General features: G+C 23.4%; 1 protein-coding gene across 2 annotated transcripts; it reads right to left on the reverse strand.

The window, feature by feature from the left end:
- Window positions 1-209: 209 nt before the first annotated feature.
- On the reverse strand, window positions 210-6277 carry LOC124922575. Of its 2 annotated transcripts, none has more exons than XM_047463300.1 (11): window positions 6042-6277; window positions 5818-5949; window positions 5466-5730; window positions 4986-5087; window positions 4805-4887; window positions 4563-4673; window positions 3178-3280; window positions 2593-3091; window positions 1835-2019; window positions 1305-1431; window positions 210-485 (listed from the first exon to the last, which is right to left on the reverse strand). In XM_047463300.1, the coding sequence occupies exons 2-10, from the start codon at window positions 5937-5939 to the stop codon at window positions 1309-1311; spliced, it is 1593 nt and encodes a 530-aa protein (XP_047319256.1). In that variant the 5' UTR covers window positions 5940-5949; window positions 6042-6277; the 3' UTR covers window positions 210-485; window positions 1305-1308. The 2 variants fall into 2 exon arrangements, with proteins under 2 accessions (XP_047319256.1, XP_047319255.1); XM_047463299.1 differs by having other exon boundaries at window positions 211-485; window positions 1835-2022; window positions 6042-6276.
- Between the last annotated feature and the right edge of the window lie 12959 nt (window positions 6278-19236).

The raw sequence follows: 19236 nt of genomic DNA on the forward strand, positions 1-19236 counted from the left end.
GCATCCCACATTCATTAAACTAATTTTAATTTAAGTTTATTTAGTATGAATAAGAATATGAGATGTTCACTTTTATGCAATGAAAAGTTACATGTTCTAGTTTAAGTAAATTTTGTTTTTTCTTTTAAAGTTTAAGTTAATTGACCTTCCTAGCAAATATAAAATTGATTTGCTCTGTTTTAACCAAAGCCCATAGACTTTTACTAGAGATAAATTATTTGACAAAGATGCAACTATTCAAACAATTCTAGGGTTTGTTTGATCAGGGAACTTTTTTTATTTAAACTCCCCTTACACATATCCATCATCCATCAAAAATACAATCCTTCAATCAAAAAATAAAATCTTTGATTGAATGTTGTGCCCCCAAGTTCACCCGTTAATCCACCTAGTCTCGTCTCAATTAGCCAATTGATAACAACGGTCCACACTAAAAGTTTTCATATCCCTCCATTTAAGAAGACCCTTACCGCCAGGGAGTGAAACTGTTAAGATAATACAACACATATTTTGCTTAAGATAACAACAAAGGAACTTACACAACAAATTATATAAGTACAAATATTTTTGTAACTAAAGTGAAAACTCATTAGTTTAAACCTTTTTTTACCCAAGTTCCCAATATGTATCAAAGTCTATTTTTGAAAGAGGTCGACCAAATAATATAAACAAACTTCTTTTCTTTAACTAAAATTAAGGAGTAATCCAAATAATATAAACTCAAAGAACATGCCAATGATTTTATTTATTTTCTAGAATGAGTATATATATTAAAACCTTATTTGATAAATGCATCTATGATTATTGAAATTTTTTTATACCTTTTTGAATTTTTAACATGACTCTCTATTGAAAAGTATAAAACTCATGATCATTTTATAAGATACAACTATTATAGAAGTAATCAATAACAAGTCCAATTTTGTCTTCTTCTTCTATAGTTGAACCACGTTCTCAATGTTTAAACCAGGACCCATTAAACAAAACATTTAAAACATCGCTATTTTAGAAAGAAAAAACAAAACATTTAAAACATCGCTATTTTAGAAAGAAAAAACGGGATTCAAAATTAAAGCTTACAAAACTGACTCATTTTAATATTGAATTGACCTTTTTCAAAAATATCATATAACTGAAATAATACAATAAACCACCTTTTTCATGTTTATCTTTTTATTTATCAAATTCATCAACTTATAAATTAAAATATCAAAACATTGTTGATTTTTTAAATATTAATACCTTTTAAATCTTTTCAACTAATAATTCAATTCAAATAAAATTTTCTGTATATAAGAATATACCTCGTTAATGTCTTTGCTTGGCAAAAAAGTGCTCTATCTGCAAGCATCCTTGAGACTGAGAAGATGAAGAACTGCCTGTTTTGGCTCCATACTTTAATCTCTTTGCAAGACTTGAAGTCTCCACATCCTGTGAAAACAAGCAGATTAAGGCAAAAACAAAATTATTAAAACCAACTAAATATATCTTATTTGGAAACACCCATATTTTTTAATTTGGATTTGACAGAGAAACCGCCAATTAATTCCTGAATGTGTCGCACTAAATTCAGTTACCATATGGATCCACATTTTGTGAGATACCTTATAACAAGGATGTTTTCATATGGAGCCTTAAAATTCCCAAGCAAAAACATGTCTTAGAAAAGTGAGATTTGAAAACGGGATAATACATTTGAAAAAACCTTCAACCCTTCTTCCTCTTAATACTTTTATGATCAGATGGGATATTGGTGATTTCAGCTTAGAATTCTCTACTTAAAACTTCCATTGATATTCCTTACTTCAAGGTGAAAAGAAATATAAGTACTCACCGGTGATGACTGATCTAAAGATCTTAAAACTTTGATTTTGCCCCCTCTACCATCAGCTCCAACAGCTATTAAATTACTATTTGTACCCTTTTTTTCTTCCTCGTTATTGTTTGATCGCTTACACCATTTTCCCAAGTGCCTTCTGCCTCCATCAGGACCGAGAGCCCATCCCGAGAAGCAAAAATCTGCTGAGATTCACAAACAGAAATTTATTTAAGAACTTGTTTGCCGTGGGGTTATTTGAAGGTTATGAAATCATAATCTTGTTCGATGAAAATAGCGGAGGGGTTTGTGATTATATGGGTTAACTTAACCAAATGTCCTTTTGTATTTAAAATTTATAAAAGAAAAAAATAAAGTAAATGTATTTTGATTGATAAATTAAGTTATTTGATGGTTGAAACTTGAAAGGATAGGTGATTTGATAAAGTTTTTTTTATATAAAAGAAACTCAAGATAAAAAAAAAACTCTAAGCTTAAGAGTACACACAACTCATGATTTCTAAAGCTCACTGATATTTTTGTAAACCTTCATTATTCTCCTTGCAAAGAACTTATCAAACAAAAATCAATTTTGACATATACCCCAAACCCTATTGAGTTTTAGATTCAATTTTGTTCTGATGCCTTGTGCATTTTGAATCAATGTCATAACTTGCGCTAATTTGGTTTGATTTTCTCCCTAGGTGTGTGTGATCTCCGTTACCAGGGATTAAATGAAGAAAAACAATTTTGACATACAAAAGATGAAGAAAAACCTGGCTTGGCAATTGGAACTGGTGGTGGAGTTTCCTTGGTGCCGTGACATGGGGTTTGAACTTTTTTAATGTCGCCAATAATCAAAGCATCATCATCATCAATAGTTATGGTGTTAACTGTATTAACTACACTTGTGTCCATTGGATCTGAAGTCCCATCATTGTTGGACAGCTTTTGAACAATGGCTTCTTTCCTCAACAAACTCTGCTTATGAGCAGTTATATTATTGCTGCTTGAAGGTTGCAAAACACTTTTCGGAAGTTCATGAGAGAATTTAGGGGCATTATTGTCTTCAACAATGTGATAATCTGTTTCCTGATAATCTTTTCCTTGTTGAGGCGATAACTGATTGGAAACCATATTTTTTATCTGGATTGAGTTAACCTTTGGTTCAGTTTTATCCCTTGGGCAGTCTGGGTTTTTCTTTGAAGCTTTTAACGACCTCAAAACATCATTCTCTTTTACTTCAACAGTCATCTCTAGTTCCTGGATCCTAGCCTGAAGAATTTGACAAATTAGAATGTTTGTTTGTTTACTTCATAATAAAAATATTCTTTTGGAATATTCATATATGATGAATTTACCTTCATTTTCTTAATCTTTTCTTTAGATTTCTCAAGTTTCTTGAGAGAACTGGCCTCACCTCTACCCAATGTGTTGCATTTTGCCATCAGAGCTTTGTAATTCCTACAGAAAATTGAGAAAGGCACAATTAATGACAAATGAAGTTAGAAGGAATGGAGAAGCCTATGTTTCATACAAAGCAAATGTACTATAGATATTCCAATAGTAACTTTTAAAACTTGTTTGATATGGACCTTGTGTTAAGTACAAAATTTATATCCCTAGAACAAATATACCTCATATACCATATGAGTTTATACTTTATTGTCAGAAACACATTTTTCGCACTTCAACCTAATCAAGATACTCAAATCAATCATTTTACTTTCATTCATGCCAAATTAAGACTTCAAGTTAATTTGGGACTTTTTGAACGAAAACATTGTATTCAAATTTTTTTATTGGAAACTTAAATTATTAAAAGAAAATTTGTGGAGAACATAAAATGTGGAGGCCACACTTCAAAACAAGTAATTATGAAAAAGATAAACAAAACTTAAAAGAAAAGGTTTTGAATGGTTGGTGCAAATAAATAAGTAGCCGTGATTTATATGGGAACAGTGGAGGTTCATATATTTTCTAGATTAACCTTAGCAAGCTTCAAGTAACTCTCTACTCTTGACTTGAGACCAAAATCCTAAAACAAGCCTATGATTGTAACTATGGTGGAGCCTTGATCGTATGAACTTTGTTGATATAACAAAACTCATATATAATACACATTTTCAAAAGAAAATTATATATTTCAAGACAATGTGATGGGTAGTAATGATTTGTGTATTAAGATAGTAAACTGTATGATTAATATTATTGTACAGGAAGAGGTTGTTAGTAGTTATAGCAATTATATGTTGTCTTATTAGCATTAGTGTATAAGATCACACATGTTGAGTAATGGATTGAACTTCTCAAAGACTAATTCACTTGTCATCTACTTTCTAAAGAGATTCTTAACTTCTCAAAGTCTTTTTCTAATCAAATTCAGCATTGCATCATAATATTACTTTTGTGATTCGATATGGTCCAACTCATTACAAATGGGAGTACATATGGCAAATTTCCTAAGGATCAAAATTTTAGGCAAATTTTCAAAGGAATAAAATTCATACCAAATCTTTGAAAGACATTGTAAGTTATGAACATCTAATTCCTAGAACCAGATTAATGCATCTTCAAACAATGGTGTTGTAAATTTCAGACCACATGTGAATTCCATTAACCAGACATGGGAAGAGTGGTTGTTAGGAAGAATCTATTTAAAGCATTTGTAGAGTCTATCACATTGATCAAGATTGCTTGATCTGACCTATTAGTGTGGATAAAAGAGAAATGATGAAGAACTTACATGTTACGAATGATCAATGTTTTTTTTAACTTGTCAACTGTCTCTTTGTTGCCATTACCTAATGAAGCAAGCTTCCCAATTTCTTCCTCCTCCAAGTTCACGTCAGAAGCACTGCTCATAATAAACAAATTAACATTTATTTTTCCCAAATACAAATTCAATTAACAATAACACATTTTAAGAAAATTTTATGAAGAAGTAAAAGCTTAAATGCTTCCAGAAAATAGCTCGAAGGTAAATACAGTTTCACTGAAGCAAGCTCTTGGGCCAAGGCCAAATTTCTCTCTCGCAGCACCTTACATTCCAGAGTTGATTTATCCAGTGCCTTTCACACAAAAATGATAGTTTGATCTATTAGTACATTTTTATACCCCAAAATGTTTGCATGTTTCCATAGTATTATTAAATACAATGATGAGGTACCTTAGATTTCTCATGAAGAATCTCATCTAAACAGACTTTCTGTCTTAAAGCTTCACTCTTCAAAGCTGTTTGCTTGTCAGCGTGCTTCTCACTTGAACTTAGCTGAAAAATAAGCAATAATGTCACATCAACAAACTCAAAATTTAGCATGTAACTGTATTCTCAATTCTCCATTTAAATATCTCAGAAACACCTCAACAGACTAAAATGATACTTCTCATTCTTTACTACAAAGCTTAGCAAAAACTTCCAAATCGGAAAGAACATTCTAAGCAAGTCTTGATGGAAAAACAAAGAGAGGCCAATAGATTATACTTTTACAAGTCTTACATATAAAAACAAATATGTACACATTAGCAATAGTTTGCAAATATTACTCTAATGCAATAAACATGTAAGTTAAGGAAAGAGAAAACATATGTATCTTATGTGCAGAAAATGAGATTAAAAGGTAACTCGGGTTATTGTCTTCATTCTTACCTTTGCAGATAGCTCTTGAATCTCTTCCTCTTTGCTCTTCAAATTCGAAGTGAGAACTGAAGTCTTCTTTTCCAATTTCTCGAGTGTCCAGCGAATTCCCTCCAAATCCTCCTTGTTGATTGGCTTCTCAGAAACGTCAGTATCATTTGGATCACCAACAGACTGGAAATAAAGCCGAGCCACATTGGTAGTTGAACATGTTTGTTTGCATACTGGACAATTCTTCTTCTTTCCATTCTTGCAGTACTCAAACCATTGTTGAATACTAATACAAAAAATAGAACAATGAAAGTGTAAATTCACTAAATTGTTAAGTTTAACTTCATTAATATAGTATTGCAAAACTGCTAACCATAGTTCATGAAAGACATGACCGCAGCTGGAGATTGATTGAAGGTCTTCGACAATCGGCTTCAGATCCTCGAAACATATTGAGCATATGGTCTTGGCGAACGTATTACCGCCACCAGGCATTTCGTTTTCACTATGTATAATCCAGAATGAGGAGTATTAACATCTATAAACCAAAAAAACTAAGAAATAAGCTACCAAAATGACTAAATAGAGTGAAATTACCTCGTGAAACAGTCGAATCAAGCATGAGAGTAATGAATAACAGGAACAAAATTTCGAATCAAGTTTCACTTCCTCTTGCGATGCGCTTTGCAGGAGAGTCGCGAAGAGGCGCGAAATATATTCTTCTTCAGTCCCACTTCCTCTTGCGCTGCTGCGCCTTGTATGGGGAATCGCAAAATCGGGAACCCTAATTCCTAAATCGGAAGAAATCAAAATCGCCGTTTTTTTTAGGAAATAACAAAAACAAAATGGAGGGAAAAATGAAAATAATGAAATCGGCCTGACTGGACCGATTCTCAACCGGTTTGATCGATTTATTATTAAATATAAACTTTCATAAATATTGTCGAAAATAAATATGTTATTACATCTAGAAGAAAAACTCAATCCTACTTATATAATCTAAAAAAAAAACTAGACTAAATAAAATAAAATAATTTGAATTGTCAAAAATATTTTGAAGAATATGCTCAAATCACTTTCATTTACAAAACATTGAGAATTTTGGACCATTTAAGTTTACTGTACTAGTACCAATTTTTATTAATGAGTTTGTAGAGGTTTAATGTAATTCTCAATTGTCGGAGATTACACATTTAAATTGATTTTGAATTCTCGTAAGGTTCAACCAATAACGGTCCTAAAGTTTGAAATTGTTTTTTTTAATTTAAATTTGTATATTTTAAACTTGATTAAATCAATATAATAAATTATATCATAAGTTAATTAGAGTTGGTAGTTATAGGTTCATCAAATTTGAGTGATGGTTTCGAGTGGTATAAAGATTTTTTTTGCCAATTTATAGATGACACTTTTATTGGTAGTGGTTATACTGGTGTAATCATTTTAAGATGAACTATATATGTCTGGTTTTAAAACAAAATATGTCGATAATCGCTGAAGATGAATAGTAACTAAAACTTTATAGGACATATTTGAATAAATTGATTATCTAATAAAAATCGATAATTGAAGATAGAAACATAATTAAATTTATAACAAAGATTGACATTGAAAATTTGGATTAAATATTATAAAAAAATATTTAAGGAAGAAGATTAAATGCAAGGTGCCAAGGACTAGAGGAATATTTGACAAGCATTCAGAAAATATTATAACGCTAAACTATAAATTGATTTCTCTTTCGGTTTAACAATTTTTGAGATTTTTAATTTGGCAAGAAGTTTAACTAAGAAATTAGTTTTTGAGTTTTATTATTTAAAATATGTTACTATTACATAAATTGTCTATTTATAAGATATCATACTCTACCGTCAATTCATAATTTATTTCAATTCTCTTTAATTTATTTTCAAATGTTTAGTATTTTATTTTAAAATACATATCTAATTTGAAACTAGTTTTACTTTAAATGATAAAAATAAGAGGGAAACATTCATACTATAAATATGTTTTTGTTTAAAAACATATTTTTATCTTAATTTATATTTAGATGTCAATTTAGTATAAAATTAACATATTAAATTAAAATAACAAAGTTAATCCTATGTTTTCCTATCATTTCTTTATATGATATTAAATTACCTGATAAATAAATTTGTATCACTCTTGTTTTTTTGAATTATTTAAAAATAAATTTAAACTATTCATAATCACGTCTTATATTTTTCTCATTAATTATAACATTTCAATTATCTCTTCTCTTCCCCTCTCTAGATAAATAAATAAAAACTCTAATAGAGTTAAAAAATCATTTCCTTTGTTCTTTTAATAAATTTTTTTATAATATCTTATTTTTCTCCTTTCATCATAATTAATTTAGATATTATTGTGTTACTCCTTCTTACATCTTATTTAGGAGATTAATTTGTCGTACATTTTTATAATTCAAATAATACTTCAATAATTTGTAAGTCATTTACTACAAATACTGATTATGATGGTGATTATTTGTCGAATTTGTGTTGTCTATTTTTTAACAACAAATTAGTCAAAATTAACGAATTTTAAATTATTTTTTATATTTTAAATAAAGAGTTATTAGAATTTAACATGTATCCTTATAAGTTTTCCACTATTACAGTTAAATATATTTATTGTATTGTAAGGATCGTTAAGAAGTGGAATTTGAAAAATTATTTAAATTTTAACAATATTTAATACTAATATATTCAGGTATCGGGTTTGGATTTCCAACACTATTCATTCTCAATCCCGAATCCGATCGGGTAACATTTATCACTTCTCATCCACGACTCCAGTCCCCGATTTTAAATATCCGAACCTGACAATTGGATACCTACGGGTAGGGTTGTAATTGAATCAAATACTTTTGATTCGATTCGGTATTCGTATTCGAAATTTGATATTCGTATTCGTAATTTTGTTATTCGAATTCGAATAAAAACATTTGATTCGATTCGACTAATAAACGAATGCGAATACAAAATCAAGATATTCGATTCGGTATTCGCTAATATTCAATTAAATATTCGATTATATATATATATATATATATACCGTTTTATTAATTTTAATTTTATAAATATTATTTATTCTAAAACCTTAGTATATATATATTTCTTCGGTTGAAAATTTGAAACCCACATTAAAAAAAATCGAATCGAATACTCGAATCGGATCAAATAATACGAATATCAATTTCAAATCGAATACGAATCACATTAATTATTCGAAAAAATTTCGAATACGAATATTCAAATAGTTTCACGAATACGAATCGAATACAGTAATATTTGCTTCGATTCGATTCGTTTACAACCCTACCTACGGGTATCAGATATACGGGTACCCATTGTCATCCTTAATGGTCAAGGGTGGAGCTAGGATTTCAAGTCTACTCGGGCTAAAAATATTTTCACAAAAACTACTATATATATATAATATGATGTTTTTTAAATAGTTTGTGATATATTGAAAAATATGAATCATTTAATCACAACGAAACAAAGTATGACATTAGTTTCTCGTACAATCTCACGTTCACCATCAACAATAGAACGAGCAATTTCATTAGCTTGAGCTGACTATAACTCGGTATTGCGTTTTGAAGAAGATATAATAATATTGATAATAGTCATTAGATTCGAAAAGAAAAGCCATATAGAGATCTAATGTTCAAGAAATAAAGCAATGCATATCATACGCATAAGGGTAATCTTTAAGAAATAAAGCTTGCAAACTATTAAAAATACAACTCATATTGCTAGCACCATCATATCTCTAATCTCGCATATTATTAGTTTCTCGATTATATTTATTGAGGACATTATATAATTTTTTTTTTATTGAGTGTTATAACTATGGCATAATAAACATGTAGAATTGAAATTATACAAATCTGATAAGAGAATAAATTTTAATTTAAACTAACAGAATGTGGTCTTTAGCCTAACAAATTATAAAGACTAATGACTATTGAGAAAAAAAAATTTAATTATTATAGTTATGTATATATTTTTTTTTATTTAAGTTGAATAAATTATATATAGTTTAATTATTTAATTAGGAAGAATAAGTTATACATATATTTTTTTAATTAGGAAGTGATTGATTATATATTATTAAGTGAGTTATTTATTTAAGAATTAAAAAATTAAAAAAAAAATTATAAATAAATATATTATATATTACTATTGATTAGTTTAATTTTTATTTATTTATTTATTTAAGAATTAATAATTTAGATTTAGATGGTTTAAATATAATAAATATATTATAGAATATATTAATTATATTGATCAGATATTTAAATGGAATATATATATATATATATATATTAATTAGTACTAGCATGTATCCCGTGCATTTGCACGAGTAATAATAATATAAAAAATCGTAAAAAAATATTACGGTAAAATTTTTATGGGCGGGTCAACCCACAATCCGACCCAAGTATCCATTTACTCTCACATATATCCAAATTAACCACAGCTCTCGACCCGACAATCCGGACACTTTAAAAATTAAGCATCATTATATATATATATATATAGATTAGTTAGTTAAAAAGTTGAACTTATATTGTTAAAATGTCACGCGTTTATCAAATTTTGGGTTGAATTTAAAATATAAAATGTTATTAGCCTAGTTGGTTAAAATATTATACTTGTTTTTGTTAGGTTGCAAGTTTGAACCATACCTATAGCATTTTTAATTTTATTTTTAACCGTTTTAAGTTTATGGGCGGGTCAACCCATAATCCGACCCAAGTATCCATTTACTCTCACATATATCCAAATTAACCACAGCTCTCGACCCGGCAATCCGGACACTTTAAAAATTAAGCATCATTATATATATAGATTAGTTCATATTACCATAAATTATTTTGTCCACTAAATTTAGTATAAAATATAGTTTTGCTTCATAATTTTTTGAACTTTGAATTTATAATTTATAATTATATATATATATATATGACTTTAGCGGGAAAAAATTAGATTGAAACACAGTTTAAACAAAAGTAAGACTATCTAAAAAAAAATTAAATAGTGTAGATTTATTATCATTTATATTTTAATTTATATGTTCAGTTTTATTTTAAAAAAAATATTTGCATTGAGATTATTTTCCAAAAAGTTTATTTGGTGATAAGGCATGTCTATAAAGATTACTGATATTATCATTAATTAAAAACAAATTAATTATATATAGTTCAATATTTACTTAATGTTGGACAGATTAAGTAAATCTGTAAAAAATATTTTTATTTAATACTTTTTATCTCTTATAGAAGTCTTGTTTGGTTGACAATAGTGTTTATATCTTTGTATTTATTAATATTCCAATGTGCCTTAAATAAAGGTGATGATTACTTCTAAGTACATATATATAATATTTTATTGTTTATAATTTGTAAAGAAAATAAAAATAATAGTTGGAGTGTTAAATTTTATTGGGTTTAAAAATTCTTAGTTGTTTTACCTAGATGGTTTCTCTTAATTTTACCTTAAATATTTATTAACTTAATTATTAATTAATTACATAACTAATTAATAACATAATTTTAGATAATTAATTTATATTTTAATATATTGAAAATAGTCTTTTTAAACATTATTTATTTTAAATTCTTACATTTTTATCAATAAAAATTATAAAACATATAAAATATTTAATTATCATTAATTAAACTGATAGGCTAAATTTATATCTCAACAGTATATATAATTATATTTTAATAAAAAAAAATTATATTATATTAGAATCTATGGTATAAAATGGAGTAACTAATAAGAAAAATATTTAATTTCGAAAAAGTCTCATCTTTGAAAAAAAAAAATTAGTTATTACAATAATGAAATTAAACATAATAGTTAAAAATTAAATTAAAATTTTAATAATAAAATTTTAAATAACATAAATAAAAATAATAACAAAAATGAATTTATAATGTATATATTAAATAAAAATATTATTAAATAATTGTGTAAAATATCATGATTAAAATATTAAATAATGATAATAAAATTTCATAACAATAAATTAAGTTAGAATAAACAATTTAATTAACAAAACTATTCATTTTTTTATACAACCAATTCAACACAAAATTATAAAATCAATACAATTTATATTTTCTTATACTCTCAACTAATTTCAACCAAACATTAATGTTACAAAATTCCAAACAGTAAAAAAAAAAAAATTAGACGCTATAAATGTTGAACTAATTTTAATTGAAAGAATCAACTTGAGCAAGTTTATCATCTGTTTCGTCATTCGTTCTAGATACTCTTATTGCACATGTTTGTGCACTCTCTTTGGTAAATCAATTTGCATCGTCTTTTCAATGAGAATTGAACTTGAGAATTTAATGTTGGAACTTAGGATAATAAATCTTTAATGAATAAATAATTTTCTGCAAGATAAAATTGAAAAGTAATGTTATTATATCAACTAGAGTTATTTCCCTACGTTGTAGGGGTTATTTTACACATGATAAACAATTTTTTAAAAATAAATATTGTTGATTACAATTTAGAATAAGATAAAATATAAGTGTAAATTAATTACATTATAACGTTAAAATTATAATATTATATAAATCACACCACTATTCATTCATGAATATTAGAGTGAGTTTAAAAAAAATGACATATTTTTATACTAATAAATTATATTTTAAATATTTTTTCTCATTTTTATAATATTAAGTACTTTAAAAGATAAATAGATCTTATTTTAAACTTTTAAGAGAAGACTCATATAATACCTTTAAATATGACAAATTATAGATATAAAAAATGTTTAACAAAAAATTTAACTGAAATTAATCATTAATAAATAATCAAAAAATCTTAACAATATAATAAAAAAAAATCTTATAAATAAAATAAACAAATAACAATTACAGAATTAAAGGAGATGAGAGCACATGGAGTCGCTCCGATTATGTGAGACCCAACTTTTACTATCTATGAGCTATTTTTATGACCTTACATTTTAGAAGTTAGCGGGATATGGGAGTCTTTCAAGATAGATTGGTTCAGTTCCTACTGTAATTCAAAAGAATATATCCGAGCTTTTCCTGGCCTTTTCTCTCTTGCTTATCCGCTTTTTTATATTTAATCGGTCCATCTCATTATTTGGATCAATTTCAGATATAAAAACTTTATTATTGACCTAAAAATATTATAATTTGACATATTATAATAAATAAATATATCAAACAAATTTTAGAATTAATAAAAAAAATTAATATAAAATTTAAATAATAGCATTATATTATATTACTCAACTTTTAGGTGGTAAAATTTAGCTTCATAATTACTTCTTATCCTTAAAATAATTTGTCGAACTATAAAATGTGAAAATATTTGCATTGTTTTTATTATAAAAAAATAAAAATATATTTTTAAATATCTTAAATCAAAGATTATAATATAAAAATATCATAGTTATAAAAAAATATGATCTTTAGGCCCTTTTTTATATAAAAAAAATAAAACAATAAAAATTAACTAATAAGTTTTGCTTACAAAATAAAACTACATTATCAAACTATTTGAAAAAAAATAAGTTCTTTTAAAAGGTTAATCTAAATATTTTTAGAAAAATAAAATAAATTATAAAAATTTAAAAATTAATGTAATTTTCTAATTAACTTTTAATGATATGATATTTATTTTAGATTCATTATCTACCTATTTATTATTCAATTCCTAATTCAAGAAAAATAATAAAAGAAAAAATATAATTCATATATTTATATATTTATATACATAATCAATCAAAAATATAATTAAATTATGAGATAGAAAATAAAAAGTGAATAAAAAAATAAATTAAACTTAAAAAAATATTTAAGAAATTTTGATAAAAATAAAAAAAAATACAAATTTGGTACTTCAAATTTAAAATTACATTATTATTATTATATAATAAATGTTTGAAAATATTTAAACTTAATTTAGATAATAAAATCTTATGTCATTTTTCTAAATCATATAATTTTTTTGATTTTTTTATATTAAATATTATTTTATATGATATAATAACATTTAAATTAAATATATATATAATTAAATAAATAAATAATATTATGAGTTTATAACTATAATTTTAAAAATAATTTATTTTTATTTAAGTTATTTAAACTTAAAATAAAAATTGAGAAAATTTGATTGAAGACAAAGATAAAATTTAAAATTACATTATTATTATTATTATATAAATAAAGGTTATATCATTTCATATCATTTTTTTACATTATATAAATTTTTTAAATAAAAAATGTTTTATAAATTTGTAATTTTAATTATAAAAATTATTATACCCATATAAAAATGTGCTATTAACCAAAACATAAAAAATTAAATTTCACTCTAAAAAAAGTAATTAATCTTTTTTTTGATGTAGGGTAAATAAAGTATATATTATTATTTTTCTTATATTAAATTAAATCTCTCAACTCTAATTTAATTTATAGAACATTTGTATATTTACTGGATGGTTCTTAATTCTTAAAGATGAGATTATTGACTCTAATTTTTAGTTACATTTTTTTTTGTCTTAATTTCTTGTGTCAAAGTGCTATGCAAATCCTTTGAATTTTTATATAATTTTGTTGATTGTTTTTTAAAAAATATTTTATTTTATGAATTATTGTTATACAATAATAAAAACAAATTCATAATCAAATGAAGATAACATTACTCTTCATTTTACGAACTTTATAAAAAACGAAATTAGAATTCATTTTATAAAAAAAAAACTAACATAATTTAATAGTCAATACCCGATTTTAATTTAAAAAATGAATAAATATAAATAAATTATATTGGCTTCAAACTTAATTTATCTTTTGAAAAAAAGAGGATTGTTATTAGACTTTTAAAATATTTTATTAAATATATTTTTTATTTTTATATATTTCTAAATGTAATTAAAAAATTAGATTTTTTTTTATAGAAGACTAATTTTTGTTAGAAAATTTTTCTAACAAAATAAACGAAGTAATTTACTCGAAGATAAAAGAGGGGATAAACTCATACGAGATGAATGATAAAATAGTATACAACACATTTTACCTATCATTGATATAGTTTGATATTATAGTTCAGCATATAAATAAGTATTTATAACCAATTTTCAAAAAATCTCTTTTTTCTAAGACCAACCTAGTCCAAAAAATTTGAAAGTAAGTCATGGAAAAATTTAGATTAATAAAACTCCTTCACTAAATTATAAAAAAAATTCTCTTAAACAGTATCTTGTAAAAAAGAAGATTAACCAAATGATACAAATTCTATATTTATAATCAAAGATTAAGTGAGTATTAATATATTTTGTTCAATAAAAAAATATATCACTAATAGTAACTTAATTCTAATAATAATATTAACTTAAAAGCAAGATATATGTTTATATAATATAAAATATGTTTCCATCATATGTATATTAATTATTTTTAATTGTTAGAGTTGACTGCTTCAAATTTTTGCAATGAGTTTCAATAAATTTAGTAAAAGAATGGTTGAAATGAGTTTCAATAAATTTAGTAAAAGGATTGTTGAGACATTTGTATTTTTCATAAAGTTAGAAAGGGTAGATATACAAAAGTCAAGACAAAAAAAATATTTTAGAGATAGATCACACTGGTAGTAGGGTAAATACCAGTATTGATAACATTCAAGAAAAATGCAGAAAAATTATCAAATAATAAATAACTGTAATAAAAAAATATTGTCCACAAATAAATAATTTCTTGAACAACCAAATTAAGAAAATTCTCCTACAAAAATTCAAACTAAAAAAATAATATTATTTAAAGAAAAAATAAATTGGACATTTGTATTTTTTTTTATAAAGTGAGATAGTATTGATATACAAGAGTCAGAAAAAAAAAGAATATTTTAGAGATAGAACTTTGTTTGAAAGTTTAAATCACACTCGGTCATTGTGGAGATGAAACCACTGTAGTAGTGTAGTAGAGTGATTACCGGTATTAATAACATTAAAAAAATGCAAAAAATTACTAAATAATAAAAACTGTGATATAAAAAAAATATTGTCCCAAATAAATAGTTTCTTGAACAACCAAATTAAGAAAATTCTCTTAAAACAATTCAAACTAAAATAATAGTATTATTTAAAGAAAAATAAGTTGACTCAATCAAATTCTCTTTAGACCTGTGTATTTTTAATAAAGTGAGATAGTGTAGATATATCAGAGTCAAGATAAAAATAAGAATATTTTAGAGATAGAATTTTATTAAAAAGTACACATCACACTCGGTCATTTTGGAGATGAAACCACGCTTTAATAGAGTAATCACCATAACATTTAAGAAAAAGACAGAAAATTACCAAATAATAAAAACTGTGATATAAAAAAAATAATATTTTCCATAAATAAATGATTTCTTGAACAACTAAATTAAAAAAATTCTCTTAAGCAATAAAAAAAATTAAGTACGAAATTAACATATAGGTTTTAGTTGAGAGAAATATTTAATATTATTATTTAAAATATTTATTTATATATAACCACCTATTTAAAATAAATAGTCTTAACTTACCTAATATATATATAATTTTAAATTTTTATATATTATGATAAGTAGAAAGCGAAAAAAAATTAATTAGAAAAAAGAGTAATATTAGGAATTAATTAGAAAGATAAATTATGAAATGAAAAAATTCTTGAATATAAAATAATGAATTGAGATAGAAATCATAATGAATTTGTGTATAAACCTTCGTATCCATCTATTAAACATTATTATATATTGTTAGTATATATATATATAAATATGTTATGTAATATTATATATTTTAATATAAAAAATATTTTATATTATTAGTGTGAAAAAGAGTAAGAAAAAAAATACTTAATAATTAGATTAAGAAAGAAAGTCAAAATATATATAAAAAAATTAATTTAAAAAGTAGAGTAATTTATAGAGTTAATTAAGAGAGAGAAATTATGAATTGAGATAAAAATAATTTGTGTATAAACCTTCGTATTCATCTATTAAACATTATTATATATATAAAAATAAATATGTTATGTAATATTATATATCTTTAAGTAAAAAATATTAATAAAAAAATATTTTATATTATTAGTGTGAAAAAATATAAAAATTTATATAGTAAGTCGAAAAAAATACTTAATAATTAGATTAAGAAAGAGAAATATATATATTATGAAAGATATTTATTCTCATACTTAAAATGCAATATCTCAGTAATTTATCTCAACCCAAAAACTCAAACTCAAAAGAATATTCTCAGAATATTTATTTTTATAATAAATTTTAATTTTTTCAATATTATATATATATATTTATCTAAAATTATAAATTAAACTCATAACTTTATAACAACTTATTAATTACTTTTAAATTCTCATTCAATTATTTATACAAAATAGAATAAATTAAACATTATTACATAAACACAAATTACATCTCACAAACAAAAAAATACAACAAAACAAATCTTATTAAAATTATCATATATATATATATATATATATATATATATAAAAAGATTAGAGATAAAAAATAATAAATTAAGTACGAAATTAATATATATAGATTTTAGTTGAGAGAAATATTTAATATTGTTATTTAAAACATTTATTTATATATAACCACCAATTTAAAATAAATAGTCATAACTTACCTAATATATATATATATATAATTTTAAATTTTTATATATTATGAAAGTGAAAAAAAAATTTAAATTAGAAAAAAGAGTAATATTAGGAATTAATTAGAAAGATAAATTATGAAATGAAAAAATTCTTGAATATAAAATAAAGAAATTAATTTAGAAAGTAAAGTAATTACATAGAGTTAATTAATAGAGAGAAATTATGAAATGAGATAAAAATCATAATGAATTTGTGTATAAACTTTCATATTCATCCATTATTATATATATTATTATTTTTATATATATGTTATGTAATATTATATATTTTAATATAAAAAATATTTTATATTATTAGTATGAAAAAATATAAATATTTATATATTGAAAGTAAGAAAAAAATATTTATTAATTAGATTAAGAAAGAGATGTAAAATATATAAAGAAATTAATTTAGAAAGTAGAGTAATTTATAGAGTTAATAATTTGTGTATAAACCTTCATATTCATCTATTAAACATTATTATATATATTGTTATTATATATATATATATATATATATATATATATATATATAAATAAATAAATATGTGATGTAATATTATATATCTTTATGTAAAAATATTAATAAAAATAATATTTTATATTATTAGTGTGAAATATATAAAAATTTATACAGTAAATAGAAAAAAATACTTAATAATTAGATTAAGAAAAAGAAATATTTATATATTATGAAAGAAATTTATACATCTCTAACTCAAATACCTATTCTCATACTTAAAATGCAGTAAACATCTTAGTAATTTATCTCCAACACAAAAACTCAAACTCAAAATAATATTTTTAGAATATTCATTTTTATAATAAATTTTAATTTTTTCAATATTATCTATATATTTATCTAAAATTACAAATTGAACCCATGACTTTACAACAACTTATTAATTCTAATAAAATTCTCATTCAATTATTTATACAACTACATAAAATAAATTAAACATTATTACATAAACTCAAATTACTTCTCACAAACAAAAAAATACAACAAAACAAACCTTATTAAAATTATCATGAATTAAACATATAAATAAATTATATAAATAAATTAAAATATAAATAAATAAAATATGTAAACAAATTAAAATATAAATAAGTTATATAAATTAATTAAAAACAAACTAAAATGACTTAGATGAAAGCTTTGAAAACCTTTTGAGTATGTGAAAAATGTCCCTGCATATTTGGGTTTGGAGGAGAAAGATTTTGTAGGAAAACTTAAAATGCAGATGAGTGACCTATAATGGAGTTGTTTGCTGGTGAGTTGGAGATGATCTTATATTATGAGAGAGAAAATAAGTAGAGAGAAAATAAGTAAGATAAATAAATTAGGAAAGAGAAATTACCTGAATTTTGTGAATGATTATAGAGTTATAAGCTACAAAAGAGACCAATGATGTTTTTCCAACTGCCTGAAATGATCAAATTCCTGGAAAAAAAATACAAATCAGTGAAAACGGATTGTTGAAACATAACATAATGCAAATTCAATTATTGAAAGCATGATATTGATATTGAAATTGAGAAGATTATGAATAGAGATAGCACACACGACAAAATGAGATCCACGAAATAAAATGCTCTGTATTGTTAGGAAGATATCACTCTTCTCTCTTCAATTGAACCTCATTGATCTAAGATTATTTATAGGAATAAAATATTTGGATGGAGTAATATATTAGTTTAATTGTAATTATATACGTTAATATAATCAATATTTATTGCTAGGTGATATAATTAATATTTATTGCTAAATTCAATTAATAGATAATTATAATATGATAACTGAAATTTTTTATTTTTACATATTTTCATTAATTATGATATGATAACTGAAATTTTTATTTTTACATATTTTCATTAATTATAATATAATAATTGAAAATTTTTATTTTTATATATTTTTATATTTAATATTTAATGCAAAATTGAAATAATATAAATAAAATAATTTTATAATAAATATAATATAATAACTGAAACTTTTATTATTTTAACAAATTTTTATAATTAATATTAATGTTAAATTCAATTAATAAAAAAT

This window comes from Impatiens glandulifera, chromosome 1 (assembly GCF_907164915.1).
Source record: "Impatiens glandulifera chromosome 1, dImpGla2.1, whole genome shotgun sequence".
NCBI classification, from domain to species: Eukaryota; Viridiplantae; Streptophyta; class Magnoliopsida; order Ericales; family Balsaminaceae; genus Impatiens; species Impatiens glandulifera.

Coding starts and splice junctions, on each gene's coding strand:
- LOC124922575 (XM_047463299.1), bottom strand. CDS start 5,939: ATGCCTGGTGGCGGTAATACGTTCGCCAAGACCATATGCTCAATATGT. Junction 4,674..4,804: donor GAGCTTGCTTCAGTGAAACT/GTATTTACCTTC, acceptor TATTATGAGCAG/TGCTTCTGACGTGAACTTGG. Junction 3,092..3,177: donor AAAAGATTAAGAAAATGAAG/GTAAATTCATCA, acceptor CAAATTCTTCAG/GCTAGGATCCAGGAACTAGA.